Below are 25,314 nucleotides of genomic sequence, written 5' to 3'. Positions count from 1 at the left end.
AATCTCTACAATTTTTTCTCAAAACATTTTTTTGTATCTTTAATAGGAAAGCAACTAGCGTCTACACACCTATCGTTGAAACACCCTGTATATGTTTCAGAAATAACTCTTATTAATTCTCGAATGTCATTTGTTTCCGGGAAGTTATGTAATTGATGAACCCGCAAACTACAAAATTTTTTACTCTGATACAATTTTTTTTTTTTATTTCATTAGGTCGGACTTCCATTGCCTGATATTATATAAAATGATTAGAAATCCCTGAAATAACTAATAAAAAAAAATAGCTGAAAATAACAACTATATCAGGCAAGAAAAAAACCTTAAATGGCATCTAAGGTGTAGCTGACGTGCAAAGACCCTCATATGGGAAGGTTGTCGTGGGTATCTAGGTGGAAATCTTGCAACTTGACTATCCGACTATCTCATTAACAGAGCATATACTTTGTGCCTGCCCCGCTGGGGACCGAATCAGGTCTTTAGAGTTCGGCAGAGCCGTACTCTTACCATCTGACCTGAAAGACCACTCACCATACAAACTAATCGGCTTCGTTAAGAAGCTGAGTTTGTTTGACCGAGTGAGAATAGGTGTGAGCCACAATAACCTAACTTAACCCTTGGTTTATATTCGCATAGTTGCTACAGATTAAGCAAAATGGAGCATAACCTGTGCCAATTTTTCGAAATGACAGATACAGTGACTCACACAATGTTTTACTGTGTGGAGTGGTGAATGAAATTTCCAACACAGTAGATACTGACGGGCTTAACAGCCATCCCAATGGCTGGTGACTGCTTGGAAGCAAACTCATGAGTTCATTTAAAACGTCAAAAGAACTGAAAAAAAGAGTGACGGAAAATGAGATGATAAAAACAACGAGACATTCTGTCTACTGAAGAAATGGTGGAGGAAAATAGAAGATGAACTTCAGAACATTCTTTCTACTGAATATATGTGCAACTGGTTTCAGTAAACAAGGTAGAGTAGGAAGGAGGTTTGGTGATTGAACTAGGCCTTAAATAAAATAATTTTCCCACTCATGTTTAACATGTTCCAGCTGTAATAATTGCTATTAAATATCATCTCAGTTCCCTTTGCATAGTGTCATATAGATGTTCGATAGGATTCAAATCTGGGTTCCACCCTGAACAGTTTATAATTTAAATACAGACTTTATTCAGGAACGCAATTCAAAATCTTGCCATGGACCAATAACTACATTAGGTACGTATGATCTTGGCAAATATTTTCCACTTAGGATAAGGCATTCAATGGCCTTGAATAAACAGACTCTTTCAGAAACTTTGCCACCTATTCGAAGATTTGAGGTATATTCATGTTTCTTCAGAGATTTGAAATTTCCTTCAGTTATCAAGTCAAAGTGAGTTCTAGTTCTTTAACGAATCTTCTACTGATCAAACATCAACGCTGTAGCCTTCTTCTCTAAGTAAGGGAGGAAAATTGGCAACTTGCAATAATCTCCGGTTCATTGATCAATTATGAAATTGTTGCTGTTCGATTTCTTGAAGCAATTTGACAGAGAAAATGATCATATTTTGCATTTGTCGTAAATTTTCCTGTCCATGTCACCTGGAGTGAGAGATGGTAGTTCTTCAACTCTTAGTGCTCAACCAAATGATATACTTGATATACCAAGTTTACATGGCGAAATATCAGGTCACAGTTCGAATGGTTGCGGTTTCCCAATATTATTATTATTTTATTATTTGAATAATTTATCTATGTATATTTTTTCTAGCATATCAGAATTAAAAAATACTCGCCCAACTTTGTAGAATACATTTATTGAATGAAATGTTCGTATGTACAATATGCTTCCACTTAATTCTTCCAAAGTTAATTTCAAAGTATTTTGATTCAGTAAAATAATCATCAATAAAATCAGATATTCATTCCAGTCCATAGATTCAAAGGGCAATTAAAATTGGTTTACTAATTTACTTTTGGAAGAGCAGTTTCCTGTCTTTATAACAAATTCGTAAAAATTAATAAGATGGTCCAAATATAATTTTGTACTTATTTACATGAAAAACACATTTAGTTACATTCATAATGTTAACATCTAATATATGGTATGTAGTGTGTTTTCAGTCACCCTTTTCAAAAAATGTCGGGATGATGCAAAATTTTCTGTGCTACAAAAAAGCTGTAAGTATTATGGTTTTACATATGTAAACAATAATATTAATTTCGAAATGGCAGATTTAAATGATTGTTTGTTATCAAATCTATCTTAGGGAGACATCAACATATTTGAATTTTTCTGAAGGACATAAAATATTTTTAATTTTTTTTCTGAAATTGATCCCTCTATTCCAAAATTTATCAATATCATTCCCCATTAATTTTACCTGATATGATAAATGATCAAACTCATTTGATCATTCGAAACAAAAAAAAACACATGATCTGAAGAAGTAACTTTAGTTTCATTTTTTTTATGAAATTATGAGAACATAAGCATTAGATTAAACAGATTAGCATTACATAGGCAAATAAATAGTGAGTTCGGAGTGGTTGAAAACTGCATTATACATCAACAAAACAAATGCCATTCAAAATACAATTGTGGTGAGTTTTTTGGTCTCTATATATATTGATGATAATGATTGAAAGAAGCAGTGTTTCTGATTTCAGTGAAATGTCTCTCCTCTGCAGGATATCGAATAGAAATTCGTTGACTCGAAGATTCTCACGGACAGAGCTGTTTTTTTGGGTATCATTTCGTGTTGTGTTTTTGATCATGAAAAGGATCATTTCCACAATGGTTTGGCAATTTCTCATTTGCCATCCCGGAAAAACAGCTCATCATACTTTGTCCGTGAGAATCTTCAGAGAGTATAAATATATATATATATATATATATATATATATATATATATATATATATATATATATATATATATATATATATATATATAAAATTTGGAATTATCTTTGCATGTAGCCGAAAGCTACTTTTAAATCAGCTCATTTTTAAAAAATTTAATTTTTTTTAATGTTACCTATGTTCTGCCTCCTTTCCTTTCTTATGATGAAATATCCGTCGGCTCACTTCCATATTACGAAGAAAATGGTAATTTTTTCACAATTTTGTAAATGAATAAAGATATTTTTTTTGTAAAGTTATCACAAATCAAAGTTAGTTTACGTCAAACAATAACACAATAAATATCAGATACTAAGAGGAATTTTTCAGAATTAAAATTATGTTCTCTTCTCAAACAATCATTTATCTGATTTGAATTGAAGGGGTTATATTTTTAGGAGTGATTAATTTTTTGGGAAAGAAAGTTTTTGTAATTAATGAAATATTTGAAGATATACTACTCAATTACATTCAATGAAAAAAAATGTTGTACTGTTCGAGATTTTTGAGGACCACATCAATTATTTGAAAGAATAAAAAAATACATGCATCTTCGCTAATATGGTGTTAGTTATTGAAAACACCACTCTTATAGTCATAGGATCTAACTTCCTATTATTTCCATTGAAGTTACTATAAGTCACAGTATTAAGGAAATCAATTTTCGAATGTTTGTACATTTTGTATTGCCTTGAAAACACACAGAAAATTGGACACCTCTCGTTGTTCTTGCTAAAATTTGGAAGGAATTGGTGTTGATGTGTTGTAATAAATAAATGAAAATAAGATGGAGGGATGAGAGATGGATGTCGACATGACCTAAACTATTAAAATTTTTCAAATATACTCTGTTATAGTTGTTACAAGAGGTAACTCAAATATATCTACTTAAGTAATACAATTTTTGTTCTTTTTAAATATTATGTAATATAAACATTCATTTGATCAAACCAATCTGATAATTTTTAAAACTAATTTCTTTAGACTTCATCCTAATACTTCGATACAACAGATCAAGCCTAAGAAATAAGATTACTCAAGTTCAGCTTAGAATATACCTGTCTAGATCCATTTTCTATTCTACAAACAAGTCTTTATACAATAGACGAATGAAAATATAAAAAATTGAAAACAAACAGTTTGTGGAATAATGATGTTACAAGTAGTCATAAAAATCAATAGGTTTTCAATTTAAAATATATTAGTCAGCAACCAGAATCTTGTTGAAATGACAGAATACCTTAATAAAGAAATGAATTACAAGTTAGATAACTTTAATTTAGCTATTTAAATAGCTTTGTATATTTATAGTGTTTTATTAGTGTTTTTGTGTCTGGAAAATCCCTGCAAACAACAAATCATATTTGGTTAGGTTCTGATCACTTGACTCTACACCATAAATTGTGAAATTTTCAAAACTTCAAGGTTTCATTCTTCATTGTGAAAGAAAGATAAATAGTTTTTTCCTTGAATTATTGAAATGTCAAAACTGAATTTACACATAATTTCACATTCATTTCACTGGTAATATTCATGTTTTCGATAATGAACATGTTCAATTCCTTGCTTGGTGTTTGAAATAAGAATAAGAGCAGGATTACTTGCACCAACAACATTTGATAATTAATCCAAACAATGTAGTATAAGTATCGCAATTTAGTTGTAAAAATTACATACCTACCATTCGATAGAATATGAAATGTAGAAATAACTTTGCAAAGCAAAACCCACTTTGAAAAACTGAAAAATAATGGATCTTCTTGAGTTGAAAATAATCACATATAAAAAATATCACTTATATGAGATCAGTTATGATTATTTATAAAATGTTTAAAGCTGAGATGATGTTACCAGGAGTTATTTGAAAAAGTAAAGGATGAAATTTGAAATATCATTCTTCTATCGAATAGTACTTCATGTAATACTAGCACAATTATGTTTATCTTTCAGGTTACGTTAAGTAGGTAATATTTTCATTAAATATTACGATTGTTACCAAAGTATAGATGGCTTCTTAGTTTAAGGATGAAATAATGTACAATTGCAAGAATGAATAATGAGTAAAACAATAAAATATTACAATTTTTCTACGATATAACACAATATACAATTATATATAATTAATTACACAAAAAAATATAACAATATGAATGTGAAGTTCCTTTGATCACACACTCAAAAGTCTGGCACATTGAGTATCATTTTTTATACACATATATCACAACTTTACTTAAAACTTTTTGGTTACAGTTACTAACCGCATCAAGTTGAAATTAAAACTTTAAAATTACACATAGTTTCGAGACCCATTCTTCGTTATTCTCGTCCCATATACAATACTCATCTATTTTTATAGTTTTCCTGTATAAAAGAATGACGTACAGTTTACAAAATGCAACAGGATGCAGAACAGCAACTACTGTTTCCTCCTTTACTTTTCTGTCGTTGATCTGAAAAAGATGAAATATAGAAATTAGTCACTTCATTGATATATAATAAAACTGTATAAAACTGCAAATAGAAGAATATGAAAATCAGACAAGAAAAGGTTTCTACCACGTTATTTTTCACATATTGATCTTGGCTTATCAAATCATATAATATTTGCTTTCCTTGAACCAAGTGGGCTGAAATTTGATGAAGGGGGTTTATGACTTAAAATATTCAACAGTCGTCTACCGTAGCCTAATGATATATAGGCTTTCCTGAGATTAGATACAAGACCGCATTGAGATGAGATCGTCGTGCATGTACTGTAAGTGTATTTTCCAAAACACGTTCCTACAATTTCACTAGTTCGGACTTCCATTGTCTACTATATAAAATGATTTGAAATCCCTGAAACAACTAAAAAAGAAGAATTAAAAATGAGATAGCTGAAAATAATAATAATAATAATAATAATAATAAAAAACCACCATCAATCGACTAAAAGAGGAATCATCCAGACTCTATTAGACCGTGCTTTTGGGCTCTGTAATACGAAGGAAGGTCTCGAGAAGGAACTAGACATCATCAAAAATGATCTTCAACGGAATGGCTACTCCAAAGCGATGGTAGAAAAGACTTTGGCTAGAAGACAGCAGAAGCCTCGCAAGGAAGAGAAGCCGTCACAACCAGCGCTTGCACTTCCCTACATCAGAGGATTATCGGAGAGGATAAGAAGAATTGGTTCCAAGTACAACATCAGAACCTGCTTCAGATCCGGTAACACTATCCGTAGCAGCCTCACGAAAACCAGGCCACCAGTGAAGCGAAAAATGGAAAGCGGGGATAAGTGAAAGTACTCGAACGACCTATAAATAGTCATCTCTCGGAGGAATCAGTCCAGTCATCACCCGAAGCCGATTGTAGATACTAACAATCGAAACGTCGTGAACTAACGTGACTTGGAATCTCTTCACTTTTTATTTTCTTTCTTTTTTCATTTCTTTATTTTTAATTATTCAATTGTTCTATTTTTACTTGTATTTTATTTCACTATTATTTTATTTCAGGTTTATTTTGGTTAATATAATTATTATTTTCAGCTATCTCATTTTTAATTCTTCTTTTTTAGTTGTTTCAGGGATTTCAAATCATTTTATATAGTAGACAATGGAAGTCCGAACTAGTGAAATTCATCATGAAACATTGTCAATCACCCTCAAACAAACGTTCCTACAAGTACTGTATCACCATATCAGGCATTCTTACAGTATTGACGAGATCCCCGTGTTGGGTTAATTCAACAACTTTTGACAGAAAATTAAACCCTAATATATTACAATTCATGATAATAATTACAAATTTTCATAAAAAAGACTTTATTTCCAATACGCGTTTCTCTACATAGTAGCATCAACAATTGGACTCGTACTACACTTCTTTACAATTTATACAAATTATTGACCTTGATGAATAAAAATTACTAATTGGTAAACACGTAGTTTCAAGATCAGGTAGCCAAAAGGTACAAGGCGGGGTAATTATAGTTATTAATGATTCAACTAATTCTACGAAATTTTTCATGGATATAAATTCAACAGTGATGAGAAATTAACTTCTTGTTGGTCATTCAATAGGAAGTTTTATTGTTTACATTTATTCATTTCCAGGGATTTCAGCAGGTTCAATTTTTGTCATTTTTATCTGTATGTATCACGAGCCACATTTTAGTTTGTAGAAACATAATTTGTTTTTCTTGTCGATTTTGGATTTGTTGTTTTTTTATATGTCTACCTATGATGTTATATCAGTCTAGTATGCTATGTTGATATTCTGTTTAGTTAGTAGTCTACTTATCATTTCTGATTCCTTTCCTGTATATGCCACTGTTTTGGAAGTGTTAGTAGGTATTATTTTTGATGTGAGGGTGTACTAGTTTAACGGCTTGTTTGAACAGTTTTTTGTCGAGGATGTAATGAATTATCTGTTTCAAATCAAGTTCTAGTTTCTGTTGAAAAGGGTGATTAGAACGGTTGTTGATAGTTGTGTCTGTTTGGGTTAGTTTGTAGTAAATTGCGAAATTATATTTGTTGTTGATGTTTGTGCTAGTCAAGTCCAAAAAGTTTATGGAATTATCAGTTTCAAGTTCTATTGTGAGTTTTATGTTTTGGTGGATGGAATTGATGTGTTGAATAACTGTAACTGTGATTTCATGACGAGTTCCTGCGACGCGAATGTGGTGCCTAGACACCTTGATGGTCCTTCTAAAGAAAAAAAACTGAAAAAAGATGAAATATCGAGGTTTACAGTTCTTCCAATTTTCAAATCTCAGAATCAAATCTGTTTACCGGAAACTGCAGATATTTTGGTCATATGAATGCAAGAGACTATCGTTCTATTTCAGACGCATCAGACGCATGGTGTGGAAAGGGTCGTAGATTAATATCAAACTCTCAGTATTATCTATTGAAAACACTTTCCCAACACCAGAACAAAAAATTGATCTATACAAACCAGTACTGATTACAAGATTATTTTCAGTTAGCCCTGATACTGTTGAAGATCGTGTTGAAGCTTTTCTTGGATCAACTGTCTGTATCTGTTTTTGAAATCAGTATATTTCCAATTCAAAATATTTATTTTACTCTACCCAGCAGGTACCGCAAGTTGACCTGTCCAACTTTAATATTTTAACAAATTATATCGTAAAATTTCGCCTTGAAGATAATCCTGTTGAAAATAAATATTTGCTAGAACCATTAGAGTATCAATTATTTTTAATGATATCGTTATTGCTGTCGATTGCAAAAATAGGTATGTACTCGTTACGTGAGCTTGTTTCAGGTTTATTGTAATCAAATACTAATTTGTTGGATCTTTTTGATTTTCAAAATCATCGTTTCATCACAAAATACACAGCCAACACCCAACAAATAAAAATAAAGCAACGAATATAACAATTACATGAGGAAATGTCACAGATGGTGTTAGTGTTTTGCAGTGCTCCACACTTTTTCAATTGAGGAGGTCCGTGGTAAATTCCACAGGGTTCACGGAAAAATCTAGGATTTTTTTTCCCAGATAATATGTATTTATTCACTTTCTTAAGATTGTTTACAGTAAATATACATGTACATATAGAAATGAACAGTGAACAAATAAAATACATCTTACAAGGCAAAATGATCTGCCTGTGTGTAAGGAATGAGAATACTGAATCTGGCATTGAATGGCTTTAAATTAAGTACCAAGATATACATTCTAAATAGCTACATTTAAAAAGAATATAAATAAATAAAACCAATAAATATAATGAAATAAGTAGGTACTAGATATATATTAGAATATAAGTTTAAACTGGACATATTCAAACAGATTATGAAGAATCAAAATAAACTAATGTATTGAATGGGTACTAAGTATGGATAAAAACATAACTTTGAACTGTACACATTTGGACATGATATAAATAAATCAAACAATCAATGGATATAGAGATTTTAATCATGAGGATTCCAGACTACAAACAAATCAATACACAATATATATCCACAATCGTGGAAGTAAGTATTTAAATTTATATTTCTTTATGTATCTCTGCTCGTGGTATATTCTTGACAAATAATTTAATCTTAGTCATAAATTTTTTGAGATTTGTTTCACGTTTTAAATTTTCAGGAAGAGAACTGTAGAGTTTTGATCCTAAATACCGGAAGGATTTCTGCCCAACTGATTTGAGCATTAATGGTATGACGATAATATTATTTCGACGTGTAGCATATTTATGGTGATATGTAGTTAATTCTTTTTTGTTTTTATGCTGTACAGCAGTAATATTTATAAAAAACAGCTGTCTGGGATCAAATATTCCAGATTTTGAATAAAGTAGATCGCTAGGGTAGACGTAACCTTTCCGTAGGATACATCTGATAAATCTCTTCTGCATAACCTCAAGGGAATGTATATGAGTTTTCGACACTCCACCCCAACCAATTATACCATATCTCAGATGGGGCTCTACTAAACTCTTATATAACATAATTTTTTGTTTTTGATTGAGTATGTTTGCTATCCGTTTAAATTTGTAAAGTATGCAACGTAATTTTTTAACTATGTGGTCTATGTGTTGGTTCCATCTGAGATTTCTGTCTAAAATTATTCCAAGATATTTTATTTTCTGTGTGGGTTTGATGACTTCCGTATTGGAGATTTTGATGTCATATTCTGGTAGAGAGTTGTCATAACTACTGAATGCTACGTAATAGATTTTTTCAAAGTTAATAGATAAGAGCCTGTGGTCGAACCGCAATTTGATTTGATGAAGGTCATGTTCTAATTTCTGTTTCAAATTAAATCAGTTTTCGTCTTCGCAAAACAGCACAGTATCATCGGCGAAACTCAGAATGTTGTAGTTGTAGGAAAAGGTTGTTCAAGTAAATATTGAATAGGATTGGTCCTAACATAGTCCCTTGGGATACACCAGATGTAATAATTTTCTCTCCACTTATATGATTGCCAACTTCAACCCTTTGCTATCTGTTGTACAGATAACTTTTGAAAAGATTATTCGCTATACCTCTAATTCCCATATCGTTCAGAAGATTCAATAAGATAAAGTGGTCGACGGTGTCGAAAAATATCCTAAGGTCTACGAAAACAGCAATAGAAGGTTTTGATTCATCCAAACATGAATAAATTTGCTGGGTTAGTTTTTTTATTGGGTCTTGGGTGGACATATTCTCTCTGAAGCCGTGTTGTGATTCTGACAACAACTGGTGTTTTTCAAGAAACATATAATAATAATAATAATAATAATAATAATAATAATAATAATAATAATATTATTCAATTCCATTATGAATAACCTTCTCGAGAACTTCAGCAATTAAATCAATCACCTTGGTAAAATAGAAACAAACTTTCTAAATACAGCACAATGATATATCACTTCCTGATGATGCCAACTTGGTTAGCGTAACCTGCGTAACACGCGTCGAGAGAGTATTTTTTTGATCTGACGACGGAAAAGTGTTTTCAATAAATACATTTTACGCCAGGCCTTTCAAATTTTATTAATCAAGGGCACAATATAGAGAGTGCAACTCGAAATATGTGTAAAATTATTTAATTAACATAAAAGAATTTTTCAAATGTTCTAATAAATCACTAGAGAATATATTCAGATTTTACACAATTCATCAAAACTCAAGTTTGATTCAATGACGAAGGATTGAAATTTGCTGTCAATATAGAAGTGTAACAATGAAGAGTTTAATTTACACACACTTTCAATATCATTTTGTTACAGCCTACCGCTGTCACCAATTATCAAGTCTATGCGGATTCATAATAATAATATATGTGGTACCTAAGCTTAATATGATTTCATTAAATAATTCAAAATATAACTTTGATCTACACTTCCATTGATCTTTAAAAATAATAGACTATTTCCATTCAGTGTTACTATCTTCATTCGGGTTTGAAGGCCGTCGTAGTTTGGAACTGTATCCTAAGGATTCGCCAGCACGAGTTGCTGGCTTCTTCAGAGGTTTATTCATCTTGACGATTCACCGATGACTATACTAAAACCAATAATGATTGAGAGTAGAAGTAAGCCCAGTTGACAGCAAATCGGGGGCGTGCTTATTAATTTTTGAGAGGGTTAAGAATGAAAGAAAAATTCTTAGTACAATTAGTTAAAATATTCATACACATTTTTTATTTATTTCATTAAAACTTTGCAATATCGTAATTTATCGTTGTAGTCATTAGGTGGGCCTTATGAAAACGGAGTAATAATCGTGGTAATTATAGTAGGTACCAAATAAATTAACAATATTAATAAAAAACACAATATATATATATATATATATATATATATATATATATATATATATATATATATATATATATATATATATTTCACTATTGGGTTGCAGCAATTGATAAGTGAACTCTTTATAACTATTCTCAAGCTTTCGAGTAACTTAAACTCATCGTCAGGGGTACTAGAAAATACAAATTACAAATTTTTGATAATAGAATATAATATAGATGTAAATGTACAAATTTTCGTCTAATCTTCAACCTACCGCTATCATCAAAGTGAATTATGATTGGTTCAATACGGTTGTCTACGTCCCACATATTTTGCTCCTCTTTTAAAACATGTTGCATGCATTTCTTCCAGTCTTCTGCAGAAACAGTTCGAATAGCTTCTTGTAGGTGATGTTGCACGTCCACTAATTTAAATGTTCTGTTTTCTTTTACTTGCGCCCAGATTAATTCTATTGGGTTTTATTCGCAGTGGTATGGTGGTAACCTTAAAACTGTAATTCCACGACTCAACGCCATTTCATCCACTGCGAATTTTTTATATTTGTCTGTGTGTAATTTTGTTAGCTGAAGTAGTTCTGCCTTTAAACTATCTTTGTTATATTGGATGCTCTTATTAATTTAACCATTCTTGAATTGCTGCTTTTTTCCATGATTGTTTCGGTAATGGTTCTAAATGTCGACTATGGTATGGGGCATTGTCCATGACGATGACCCAGGTTCCACAAGTTGAATGATGCCTTCAAACCATTTTTCAAACACCTCCGCATTCATTTCTTCATGATAGTCGCCTGTTTTCTTAGATTTAAATATTAATTCACCATTTGGTAAAAATCCACTGTCGCCTATATGCGTAACTATCAGACGACTACCTTTTCCAGATGGCTGTTTTAACCCAACTGACAAACCTTCAATAAAGGCTTGTCGTGCACTTGTTATATTACCATCCTGCCATACTTTTTTGACCGTATGTCCTTGGTTAACCCATGTCTCGTCCATGAAGTACAATTTTTTTTGAGCTTCCGAAATTCGTCAATTTTTCTTAGATAGTTTCTTCTCCATGCTATTATTTCTTGACGTTCAATGAGAATGCTTTTCCTGTCAACTTTTCCGTACGTAAATTTCATTTCGTGTACAAGTTTCCTAAAAGTTTCTTTACCCATTTTTGGGACCAATTCATGATCGCTAAGTGCCTCCAGAACTGTTTGTAGTGTGGGCAGCTCATTTCTGAAAAAGAAACTGTGAATAGTTCTGCGTATACTGGTTTTGGCTTCTTCATCAACTGTGATTTTTTTTCGTCCGCTACTAGTTTTTGGCGTTTGTACGTCCCCATGAATTTCTGCTTCTCTTAGTATTGTGTAAATCGATGATTTTGGTACACCGGTATAATCAGAGCACATATCAACTAATTTATCTTTTGTAATTGTGGAACTTAATGATGTAGAAATGCCCGGTTGGTTATTCGGAGGTACACACGTAGAATTACAGCACATATGCACAAAGTCATCTTTTGGTGGTTGATGATCTCTTTCAAGACAGTGAAATACTCGCAGTACAATTTGTTTTTCTCTTACTGACCGAGACTCCGACCGTTTTACCTTTTTCGACGTGGAAGGCCCGACCATGTCTCCCATTTTTTGAGTAGTTTGAGAACGGTGTAGAAATATAATTATGTAACGCTTAAACACTTATTAGCACTATTATTTTCACCAATTGTTATCACAACACGTCGATTGCTGACTAACTTAACTGTAAAACGTGCAATTCACGCTGTATAATTCACAAACCAATGATACGCTCATGACTGCAAGTACATTAGTAAGGACTGCAACGATGAGATGGAAGTTACGGTAAAGTGACAAAGACAGAAATATCGTTGCGTACAGCGTTGCCACTAGTTGTAATAAATATCTAACACTATACAGAAAATAATGAATTTCAACTGATCAGTAATCAGGAAATGTATAAGTATTAGTCATTACAAGCTCATTACTGATTTTTGTCATAAATAATACCTTTTAATCGTACTAGTATTGTGTATTATCTATAATTTGCCACAACCTACAACTCTACTGCTTACTATATTTTGATTCTGCTATAAACTGGTAACGTAAAATTTAGATATGACAACGCGCTTTACTCTCAATCATTATTGGTTTTACTATAGAGATGAATTAACCTCTGCCACTCGTGCTGGCGAAACGTTATGATGCAGTTTCAAACTAGGGCGGCATTCAAACCCGAATGAAGATAGTAACACTTAAAATCTCGGCCGCGAAAGCCTTGATCAACTATTCTGATTGTTCACTCATCTCTTTGTCTCGTGACTGATATTTGAAGTGTTCTTCGAAGTAATCCAGAAACAATATATCTATCTATGTAACTTAACAATCTTGTGTATCTATTCCACAACATTAGTGTGGTATACTCCTTGTTCGTTGGAAAAGCTTGACGGATGGTACATCAATAGGAACCGGCGTAACAATACACTACTTATTACTGAAAATAAATTATCTCTCTCTTGCTTTGGAGAAAATGATCTCCATCGATAATACAATTTATTTTGAAATTATGCTGTTTGGGCATCTATTTTGCGCACAAATGTTTATTCACTTGATATATTTCGACAATTAAAAGATATGTTTACATAATTTAAAAATCAGATGGTGTAATTAAAGTATTGTATTGAAAGACTCACCCTAATTCTTTAGAATAGAATTACATATGCTTTACCATGAGTTTATAAAATAGTTTTTAGAAGTTAAAATGAATTATATGAACACCAAAAAAATACTTACAATATATCAGAAAGGTGAATAATCATACTTCAGGTATGCTTATTTATCTACCTATCACAGTTTCAGATACCTTCATAGTAAAATGTACTGGAAAAACTAACCTTGAGAATTAGGTTCAGGCAGGGTTTCCCTAGGAACCAAATGCATAACAGTAGTCTTCCCAAATGGCAATCCTAAAGCACCTAAAGTTACATTACTATGTAGAAAACGACCCTGATAAATGAGTCTGAGTATTTCAGCCTTTGAAACCGCCTCTTGGCACCAATCTGAAATAAAAAATTGAACTCTATTATATTTAAGACACAAGATCAACGATAATAAAGAAATTATATAGTCAGTACAACAACTTATTTTTTACTAGTTCATGAAAAGTTCAGTTATGCTTGAAATGTCTAACCGTAGAATAATAAAATAGTCCTGGAGAAAAAATTCAGTGAACAATATAATGTTTTTAAAAATTGAATAAAACTGACCGATATTTGATGAAAATCCATAATAACCATAACTGATACTATTTATTGAAAGATTTTCACTATGAGGGTTTTACAAAAATCACGACACGTGTTTCACTATACAATAGCGAGAATTTTCAATATTTTTCTATGGCCTCTCTCAGCGTATACTAGGAACCAAAAAACGAGGTTGGTAATGACATTGTTGAAAATTTATTAAACACTCTTTCAGTTGTCTTTTATTTAGTGTCTTTCAAGTCGAATGAAGTTATTCATTTGAAGGTTTATGTATTTGAAGTTAGGTGAAACGAAAGATACACTCAATATCTAATACGAGCAACTTTTTACAACATCGACTACAAATTCAGAAAAGGATGAACAGAAACTCATCAAAAGAGTATAGGGACATTTTAACCTATTTTGCTGAGCAACTTCAAGTGAACAGTAAGTATACTAAAAGTCCTAAAATATCTCTACTTTTTTAATAATAAAGCTTTCGTCATCTTCAAAACCAATTTTTATTTCTCACGTCTCAAAATTTTATCAATAAAACCTAGCCTAGCAAATATATATATAACTATAGCCGCATCCGTGGTGATGTTAGTAGTATTCTTGTGAACACAAGATCTATCAACTGAAACCACAAATGTGCGGCTGGCTTCTGCTGATGGCGCCGTGCAATTGTAGTTCTTTTGACAACCAAGTGTTGCCCATCCTTGCACTTGTCTTCACCATACTGATGGGATTATTTTGGTCTCTACACGTATATATGTTGTGTCCACTTCTAAATAATCCTGTCGCTTAATCTCACATGGACTATAAGTTGTTTTGGCTGATCTTTGTTTATAGATCTAATCAGTTTCCTTCTTCATATTGTAGCATCCCTTATGATGATAATAAAGATTGTCTATTCTATAAGAGTACACTGTTTTGGCCTGCTGCACACCCAAATATTGATTCACTCATTTCAGATTGGTGGTGAAGAGGCAATACCAGTGTCTTATTCCGAAAATCGCCATAGAGGATGATACGATATGCTGAACTGATTTTCGGGTTTTGATCAGTGTTCTGTGTTATTATCGTCACTGGGATTGCGCTCACAACGTTTCGACAAAGTCTCATTTGTCTTCTACTGGTGCCAGATCCAAATTACAGCTTTCCAGCGACAGGATGAAGATAAAATTTGACAAAATGTCGCTGCCGGTGAGTTTCAAGGAGGGCGATGCAGTGTGGCTCTACTAACTCAACGCCGGAAAGGTTTGTGTCCCAAATTTCAGAGATCATGGCAAGGACCTTACTTGGTAACAAAAAATATAAACTATCTGGTGAACAGAAACAAATTGTCACCCAGAAGCAAGTCTAAAGTTGTTCACATAGAAACTGAGGAGTCCTTATATGGGTCGTGATGTTCCCTTTTGGAATGTTGTTCGGGGCGAACATCTTAAGGAAGTAGGTAGGGTTGTAAATCATGCCCTAAAGAAAATAACTCCGCCCGCCGCAGGTAGGCATGGTTCAATTGTGAGGTGACCAAGACTACGACTAACTCGACGTGCGTTAGCGACCGTTCCAGACGTGACGTTGCTTCGAGAATAATGCTACCTGCTTCGATGGAATTCCGGCGGAATACCATCTTCGATTACCATATATAAACGCGACCCACTCGCCTATCGATATAGTAAAGTTTAAATGACAGTGCGGTACACGGCGATCTAATAAGGCGATAGATATTTGAATAATAGTTGAAGTTTTAGTTAAAGTGGTTGGTTGCATTGACAGTGAAATAAAATTAAGTTGGTTAATGTAAAGTGTAGTCAATTATTGGTAAAGCTACGGGAGAAACGGAACAACACAATGACCGAGAATACCTACCACAGAGAAGCGACAAAGACGGCCATTTTGTGTCCCTTTTTCGTAGACGCATGCGTCGACTTGATTGTTTCCACGTCATTCTCGGGCTTAGTTGTCTCCATTAGTCTGTGAGCACTGAGCAAACATAATGAGGTAGGTAGTTAGTTACAAAAGGTACCTACCTAGCTCTGTATACATTAAAATTATGCTATTTAAGCAAGAGTTTTCAGGAAATAATTAGTTTTGAAGAATCCATCGTGAGAGAAACAGTAGTTGTGTGTTTTTGAATCGACACTAGTGACAATCTTCGAGTGAAATTCTACGAGTTAAACTAATATCAACATAAAACTAGATTTTGTGTGTATTTATAAGAGGTGAAAATCGAAATGCCTGGTTACTATTGTGTTTTCTGCGGTCGTTCAGCTAGAACCGGTGAAGGAACAAGTATTTTCAGATTTCCCCAAGACTGTGAAAGGTAAATATTTTTATACATCTTGGGAAATATGTTTGGGAAATGTATATCTGAACTGATAGTAATGAGAAATAATTAAATTTGCTATATTTTAAAAGTAAATTACTGACTATTTTCAAAGTTCGATTTTTGAAATATGTGATGATGAATGGGAATCTTGAATATACTTTCAATCAAATAATTAAAATTAAATAGATCTGTTTATAAAAGAAAAATACAAAAGAACAACTTCAAAACTGATATATTATTTCTTCCTACATGGCAAAAGTTTGGTTGGAAGCTTGCAGTAGGCAAGATTTACTACCAAAAATCGATTCACTTCACAAAAGCTACAGAATTTGTGAGCATCATTTTGAAAGTAGGTACATATCAAAGGGAACTGTGAAAAATACATTACTACCTGAAGCAGTACCGACAATATTTCCACCCATTTTAAAAACCGGAAAAGACCAATCTCAAGTACCTGATAGAAAAGTGATCATTCTGCCAGGTATGTAACGTAGGTACTTAGATTTATTATGGAAATTAAGACTTGATCCTTTTTTCAGATATCACAATTTTTCCACCCTCAAAGTGTTATTTTGTGAAAAACGCAAATGATGAAATGTCTCCTTGACCGTAGATGGTAAGTTTATTTGTAATTTTAGTAAGTGGTTACATCATTTGAATTTTATATTTTTAGATATTATGTAAGTTACACCTTGTAATGAGCACTCTCTTCTCTTATTCAGGTTTCTTTCCTGACCAAAAATTCGATTTTTCTGAGTAGATAAGCAGATTTATTTTTTTTGTTTAAGGTCCAAAGTACTTCTCGAGAAGTTGGTTTGCAGAATATTTCAACCTGCAGTGTAAATGTGGAATGCGAAGAAAGAATTTCACCACCCCTACTTTCCCCATCTACTTTCACTCAAACTGAGTTGAAATTAAGCAGCAATACTCCACGAAAACGAAGATTGCGAAGTAAATTGAAAATTTTACGGAGGGAGAAAATCAAAAAAAGTATCTAATGCGACAACCGGTTTATCAGTGAATACGTTTTTAAAAGGGTGTGATGCGTTTCTTGAGAGTCCTTTATCGGAAGTGATAAAATCGCATGTTGTACAAAAGAACAAGAAACCTATATCTCGCAAATATTCTTCAGAAGTGAAGCAGTTTGCTTTGATCAACTACTTTTCAAGTTCTAGGAATTATAGACATCTTAGCAAGTGTTGCGGTAATGGACAGCAAAGTGCTGGTTCAGAAAATAGTTAACTTGACTTTATTTTAAACTCAAAAAAATAAATTAAGTTAAAAATCGGGAAAGACTTCCACCTAACTGATGAAACCGTTCGGGAGCGTCTTCGTCAGTTTCTGGAAGGCGTTCAAACTTGCAAAACGTAGATAATAAGCGGGTATTATAATAAGCGGGTATTCACGAACGAAAAACAAATTCGTCCCTTTGCGGTGGTCAATTCAAGACTAACTTCTCTGCTCCATCTCGCGCATGTGTAGAATCGTGGAAGTCATTTCATCAGCGCGAAATATTTGAATACAAGAACAATTGAAAAATAAAAACAAAAGAAATTTGCTTCGACCATAATATTATCAAGGTTTTAACATTTAAGGACATACACAATAAAGAGAACTGTAACAGCAAGTTATTGACTTTTCCAACAAAACAATGTTTGCAAAGGATGACCCAAAAAATATCATGTAGGCCGGGCTTGTAAAATTCAGCAATATTCAAGGCACTTGAAATTAAACATCAATCTTTTTTTTGATACAGGATGTGATGAAATTATTGGTTTCGAAGATATTGGAGAGGCAAATAAGAGGAATTCCATATGTAGAAATGTTCTCGTTATTATGGCTAGAGGACTTTATTCTCCCTGGAAACAACCGATTGCTTTTTTTTCATTGAATCACAGCTACTAGCTAAAAATCTACGTGATATTTTGGATAAGTGCATTTCTAAATTATCCAATATAGGTCTGCATGTTGATGGCATCGTGAGTGACATGGGCTCTAACTTTTATGAATTGTCAAAGTTATTAGGGGTCACTTTAGAAGAATCTGAATTTGAGCTCGATGGTAAAAAACTTGTTTATATTTTTGATCCAAGTCATTTGATAAAAGCCACTAGAAACAATTTTTTAAAACATTCATTTCATTTTGAAGGCAAAAGTACATCTTGGTCTTTTGAGCGCTCTTTTTATGAGCAAGACATAGGGCAATTTTATAGATTTGCACCTAATCTTACCAAATCACATATCACTCCAAACAATTTTGAAAAAATGAAAGTGAGTCTAGCAACACAACTTCTTAGCCGTACAGTTGCCAATGGAATGAATGCATTCGTGGCAATGAACTAACTTCCTGCTTCTTCTTTTGGTACAATTCAAGTAATAGAGACATTCAATAACCTTTTTGATTTGTTGAATTCGTGTTCTTTACGACATCCCTATAAATACAAAAACGTTTTTGAAGCTTCGAAATTCCAATTAGATTTTTTTGAAGAGGCTCTAACGTTTTGAAAAATCTTGAAATTTTCAATTCAGAGGACAAAAATGTCACAAATCGAGTCAAATTTAGAAAATGCTGGATTATTTTCATGAATAGTGTAATTAAAATATGGGATAAGCTTTCCAAATTAAATTATAAATATTTAAAAACGAGACGACTCAATTCAGATTGTCTTGAAAATTGTTTTGGTGCTGTAAGACAACAATGCGGAAATAATGTTAATCCGATCCCCATACAATTTCAAAGGTCATTCCGGAAGTTGTTTTGCCAAAATTATTTTCATTCCAATCATATCCATCCAATTGTAAGAATGATTTAGATGATTTATTAATCAGTATACAATCCACAAACGTAAATGATATATTTATATCAGATGAGAATCACTTTTCTCCAGCCCTTGCCCTTCCGGATTATGATTATAAAAATGAAGATGTATGTACTCAGAATTCATTCAGTTACGTTTGTGGATACATTTTAAAAAAAGCTCGTCAAGTTCATACATGTTATGTGTGTCACTCTTTCAGCACGAAGTGCAGGACTTTGGATGTAAATAATCAGTTAAGCTATTTTAAAGCTTATACTACGGAAAAAAACATGTTTGGAAATTTGCGCTCACCACCAGATGAATTCATTAATTTTATATATCAGTTGAAATGTTTATTTAAAAATCGATTTACAGAAATTTCTACTGGGGGAGCAGTTTCGAATATATTATTCAACCTAATGAAGCATGTAGATTTTCTTCATCCTTGTGAACATTTTCCAAAAATATACATAATTAAGCTATTCATAAGAATGAAATTTTTTTATAGTATCAAATATACCTACTAATAGAGATATCAATAATACTAAAGGTAAAACTGTAAAAAGGAAACTCAAGATTCTGTCACATTTTTAAATTAAGAGGTTTTGGTAAAATATCTTGTTTCATTATTTTTTCATTTGGAACCTTACTTAATTAGAACCCTCAGATTGTATTGATGTTGTTAATAAAAGTTTAATTTAAGATTACATAAAATAACAAAAGTCACTTCTATTCATTTCATCCTTAGTGGACTTATTTATTTCAGAGGATATAAAATGATTATATAATATAAGCATTATTATATTATCATAATTTTATTTTAATTTTCTATCTAATGGATTGGATTTACAAAATAAAGTAATTTAATTTATTTCTTAAAAGCCAATTCATCATAAATAATAATAAATTGGCCACATAGTTGAATATTCTCTATTATTACTGCGAAAGTTGTTCAATTAGCAATATAAAAATTGAATGGAGTAAAATGCCCTTCACACTATAATTTTATATTTCACAGTGAGCCCACGTACTATACTAGAACGTAAGAGTATGTATTTTTATTAGTGTATATCGCTGAAAGGTAATTTTTCTCAGTGAACCAGGTTGTCTATCACTCAAAATCTTCGGTTCGGAGTTGGGACACCGAACATCAAAGGATCCGACGTTAATGTCGCTTCTCTGTGGTAGGTATTCTCAGACAATGACCTAACTCTCGTCTTTTTATTACCAAAAATTGTTCTAGCAAGGGTTTACTATAACAGTAGTTTTGATAAGAATAGATAAGAATTTGATAAGAATAGGTGCTTTTGTATAATTATTATACAAATTAATACCATTAGGCCAGTAACTAGTGCCTGTCAATTTGCATTGATTCCAAAAGTCTTGAAACTCTAATTGAATATTTAAGTATGAATAAAAAAAAACTAAAAATTTGCGAAATTCAAAATGATCAATAGTGTCCATTGCAAATTTCGAATGATCATGAATAAAATGATTCACAGTTGGACGGCATTGCTTTGAATTGATATACTGACAGACAATCAAGAAGAACTCAGAGATGTTAAGTCACTTTTGGAACTAATAACACTCTTTAAAACAGAGATAAGAATCGGGTTATAACCAATAAAGTGGATAAACTCGTTAAGAAACGGGTGTGGATTAGTCTACACTCAAAGTACATGAAAAAAATCTGAAATAAGAATATTGAACAAAAATTATTAAAGCCTTTAAGAAGCAAGATCATTGAAATCAACGAAAAGCCAAAAAATATGATGAAATTATTGGATTAAGTGTCTAACCGTAACCTTCTGTTCAAATTATTTTTTTATCCATTAAAACAGCAACTCAGAAAAGGATCGTTTTTCTTGTTGAGTAATGAACTTCTCATTAATCAGCAAGAAAAAGGATCCTTCGAATATATTCTATAATAAATGCGTTTAATTACATGTTTCGGCTTAATTTTCAACATCTGTTTTTGAATATTAACTTGCTAGTGCGAAGTGCACAAGCGACAAACAAAGTCATAAATTGGCTTTGCATACGAGATAAAGTCTGTGGAAAATACTATTTATGTTATACATTTCTAAGTAAACGCAATCTTAATTTGTCTTTGCCGCTCTTGAAATAATGTTTTATTATCAATTTGAAAAACTCACCGTCTGGCCAATTGTCGAAAACATGTTGTGCAATGTCTCCTGCAGAATCACTCGGACTAAACAGGAACTCTTTTGTTTTGCCACTGACGAGTATCAGACGAAGATTTATCTGTAACAAAACAAACGACATATGTGAATGAATTGGAAAAAACTCGTATTTAATGTTGCTTTACTTTGAGATCCAGTGCGAGGTAAAGCACAATAGATCTGCCGCTCGCGGGGTATTCGATCGGCAGAACTATTGGGAAAATAATAAACATTTAAATAAGGTATCCATGAGTGACAGTAAAATTTCTAAACAAATGAATTCGGAGTTTTTGAATACCATATAAGTAGGGGAGATGGGAAAGTGAATAACCCAGGTGAAGCAGATAAGACTGTTTTTCCGGGATTATATGACAAATGACACTACATTGTCGATACATGTTCTCAGAATACCAAGAATTGTTACGGGTTTGAAGTTCACCATCCACACAGTACACTGAGAAAAAATGAGTAAATTATTATCTTTTCATTAAACGACTTTGTACATCTACCATTTTTCAATATGATGCGCTAATTGACCGATTCAGTGAAAAAAATCGTTCTAGCTTTCAGGCCGTCTGAAGGGGTGAAAATAGGGTGGAAATATTTTTAAAAATTCGTAACATGAAAAATCGACTTTGTACACCTACCAACCTGAGATCTGCTATTCTTGATGACCGAATCGACAAAATAAACTCCACTTCAGAATTTTCCAGGCCGTCTGAGGGGGTGAAAATGGGATGTAAACTTTTAAAAATCATATAATCCAAAATTGAATGTGTACTTGTACACCTACGAAAGGGAGATATCTATTTTCATGACGACCGATTCAACAAAATGAACTTCACGTCAGAGTTTTCCAGACCGTCCGAAGGGGTGAAAACAGGGAAAATTTTAAAAATTCATAACATGAAAAATCGACTTTGTACATCGGTATGGAAAACTATGACATGATGTTTTTTTGTCGATTCGGTCATCAGAAATAACATATCTCAATCTTGTAGGCGTACAAATTCAATTTTCAGCTCATTTTCACCCCATCAGACGTTCTGGAAAAATATGTCAAGTTGTGTTTTCCTTGTCGACACGGTGATTAGGAATAACATATCCTCAACCGTGTAGGTGTACACATTCAATTTATGATGATACGCTTTTTTAAACTTTCCACCCCATTTTCACCCCCTCGCACGGCCTGAAAAAACTATGACGTGTTGTTTTTTGTCGGTTCGATCATCTGAAATAATATATCCCAATCTTGTAGGTGTACAAATTCAATTTTCAATGATACGATTTTCAAACTATACACCCCATTTCCAACCCCTCAGGCGGCCTTGAATAACATAACGTGATGTTTTTTTTGTCGATTCGGTAATCAGGAATAACCTGTCTCATTTTGGTAGGTGTGTACAAAGTCGATTTTTCATGTTACGAATTTTTTAAATATTTCCACCCTGTTTTTACCCCTTCAAACAGTATGGAAAACTCTGACGTGTAGTTTATTTTTTCGATTCGGTCGTCAAGAATGAGATATCTTCATTTCGTAGGTGTACACATTCAATTTTCGATTATATGATTTTTCAAAGTTTCCACCACGTTTCCACCCCCTCAGACGGCCTGGACTCTACAATCACAACAGTACGCAGAGTTCACATGTTGTTGTGCTAAAATTGAATATTTTACTGTTTTCCTTTCGATTTCAATCACTTTTGGTATTGTATTATCTTGTTTTTACTTTTACTTCAAACTATCAGGTACAATTTCAGCGAGGTAGACATATTTTGAAGTACTTATTGGAATGACATTATTACATGCATTCGATATTTTGTAACTGTAAACGGTTAGGTTTTTGTCAGAGAAGTGCTTCGGAAAAAGCGATATGGCAAAAAGGATTATACACTGTTTATTTTGCCCGTGTGTTACCGGTTCTTATAAATTGGTTGTTTATTCCAAAACTTTATTGTTTAATAAAAATTTAAACTTTTTAACAGATCATATCGCAATTTTGAAAAGTTAAACGGAAAAGTAGTCTTCAAAACTTTTTGCTCACCTTAACAAATGTTAGGTAACCCTGAAAACAATATGTTGGAAAACGAAAAGTGGGGGATATATGAATTGAGCTGTGAGGACTGTGACAAAAAATATACCGGCCAGACTAAGCAGGTTATTGAAACTCGTTTCAAACAGCACGCAGCACATATCCGATTGAGAAGACCAACACGAACACAAACTGTCTGAAATTGTTGAGATCGATACATGACATTAGATTCTTGGGTGCTTTCGAAAGTCTGGATACAGCAAAGTGTATTGTGAGACAAAGGTCCCATTCCAAACAGCCCACTGTTTACTTTCTTATGAATCGCTGTGTCAAATGAGCGAGAACATTTTCCGCGAATTTCTATCCGAAATCATTGAAATGAAAGTAAAAATTACCCTGTTAGATGTGAATAGAGGCCAGGTTCAAGTTCATCTCCTGAATACGGCAACTTGGTTGGGAGAAACGCATGTTCACAAGAGTGGTGCCGTTCTTGTGTTTGGTGGAAACAGTGCTCATTTTGCAGGTGAAGGAATACTAATGGGGAAAGTAACCGATATAGAAAGGGAAAGAGAACGGAATGCTAGATTAGTTTTGCTTGGTATACACTGAGAAATACATAAACTCACCCACAGTGTATCAACAGTGGGCACATGAAGTCTGGATAACCAGCGTGGTATTATTTTTAGTTAATTTTCGATATAAAAGGTAAGAGTCCCTGAACTGTGATTTTATGCAACCAAAGCTAAATATATTCAAGGTACCGTGTTAGGAATCACACGTTAAAAGGTAAGACCTCTTTAGTCCTTAGCTTGCACAAGTTTCTCAACAGCTGATTAACGGAAAAACGGATTTTGAACAGATTTTATTAAAAATGCCTTACCAGCTTATTTCAATTTTTTTCAGTTTTTCTCAACATATCCACTTTGCTAGAGCTTCTTCTAAATTGAGTTTAAAAAGTTGAGACATAAAGACGACAAACTTTTAATAATTTAATAATGAAAAAACAAAAAATCTCTAATTGAAAAATTATAATCTAACGAATGTTCTACATCATTTTCAATTGAGAGAAAAGCAGAAGAATTTTCAGCATAATAGGTTATAATTTTAAACCTTTGAATTCTCCTTTCACCATAGGTACGACATTGTCACAGGTGTTATGACAATAATTCTCAGGACCACTCTACCGGTGGAGTACGCTTAGTGATACTCTTGAGATAGGTATCACCGTTTGTAACTGCTTATTATCAAAATATTTTTTCAATTCATAAGTCATAATTTCAGAGAACAGAAAATATGTTTTAAAAAAGTCAACAGGAGATGAAATCTTAAAATTTATTTGAATCAAAATTTCGGTATAAAAAAAAGGAATTCCAAAAAAAGATTAACCTTGAAATGATCTTTAAAAAATATAATAGATAGATAGTAGATGGAATATCGGGATGACAGATCGAATTAATATCGGGTAATAATTCTGAACACCGGCTTTTCATGTTGACAAACTTGTCATAAAATGTCTCCATACCCATTGATTCAAATTAAAAAAGTTCGAGGCTTCGAAAAGAGAAAT

At 32.6% G+C, this 25,314-nt stretch overlaps 1 protein-coding gene across 4 annotated transcripts in view; it reads right to left on the bottom strand.

Moving 5' to 3' along the window:
- Positions 1-1,790: 1,790 nt before the first annotated feature.
- Positions 1,791-25,314, bottom strand: part of UBL3 (Ubiquitin like 3) — a 291,838-nt gene continuing 268,314 nt past the window's right edge. For all 4 annotated transcript variants that reach the window (XM_074170052.1, XM_074170053.1, XM_074170051.1 and 1 more), the window contains 3 exons: positions 21,689-21,797; positions 14,056-14,220; positions 1,791-5,341 (listed from right to left, as the gene is read on the bottom strand). In XM_074170052.1, the coding sequence (XP_074026153.1) occupies positions 5,277-5,341; positions 14,056-14,220; positions 21,689-21,797 (339 nt within the window). In that variant the 3' untranslated portion in view covers positions 1,791-5,276. The remainder of the gene's footprint in view (positions 5,342-14,055; positions 14,221-21,688; positions 21,798-25,314) is intronic.

This window comes from Leptinotarsa decemlineata, unplaced genomic scaffold (assembly GCF_025532065.1).
Source record: "Leptinotarsa decemlineata unplaced genomic scaffold, Ldec_3_MD MMD2_P_RNA_scaffold_6, whole genome shotgun sequence".
Lineage (NCBI taxonomy): Eukaryota > Metazoa > Arthropoda > Insecta > Coleoptera > Chrysomelidae > Leptinotarsa > Leptinotarsa decemlineata.
The sequence above is the reverse complement of the archived record's forward strand: the minus strand, read 5'-3'. Positions and strand labels throughout refer to the sequence as shown.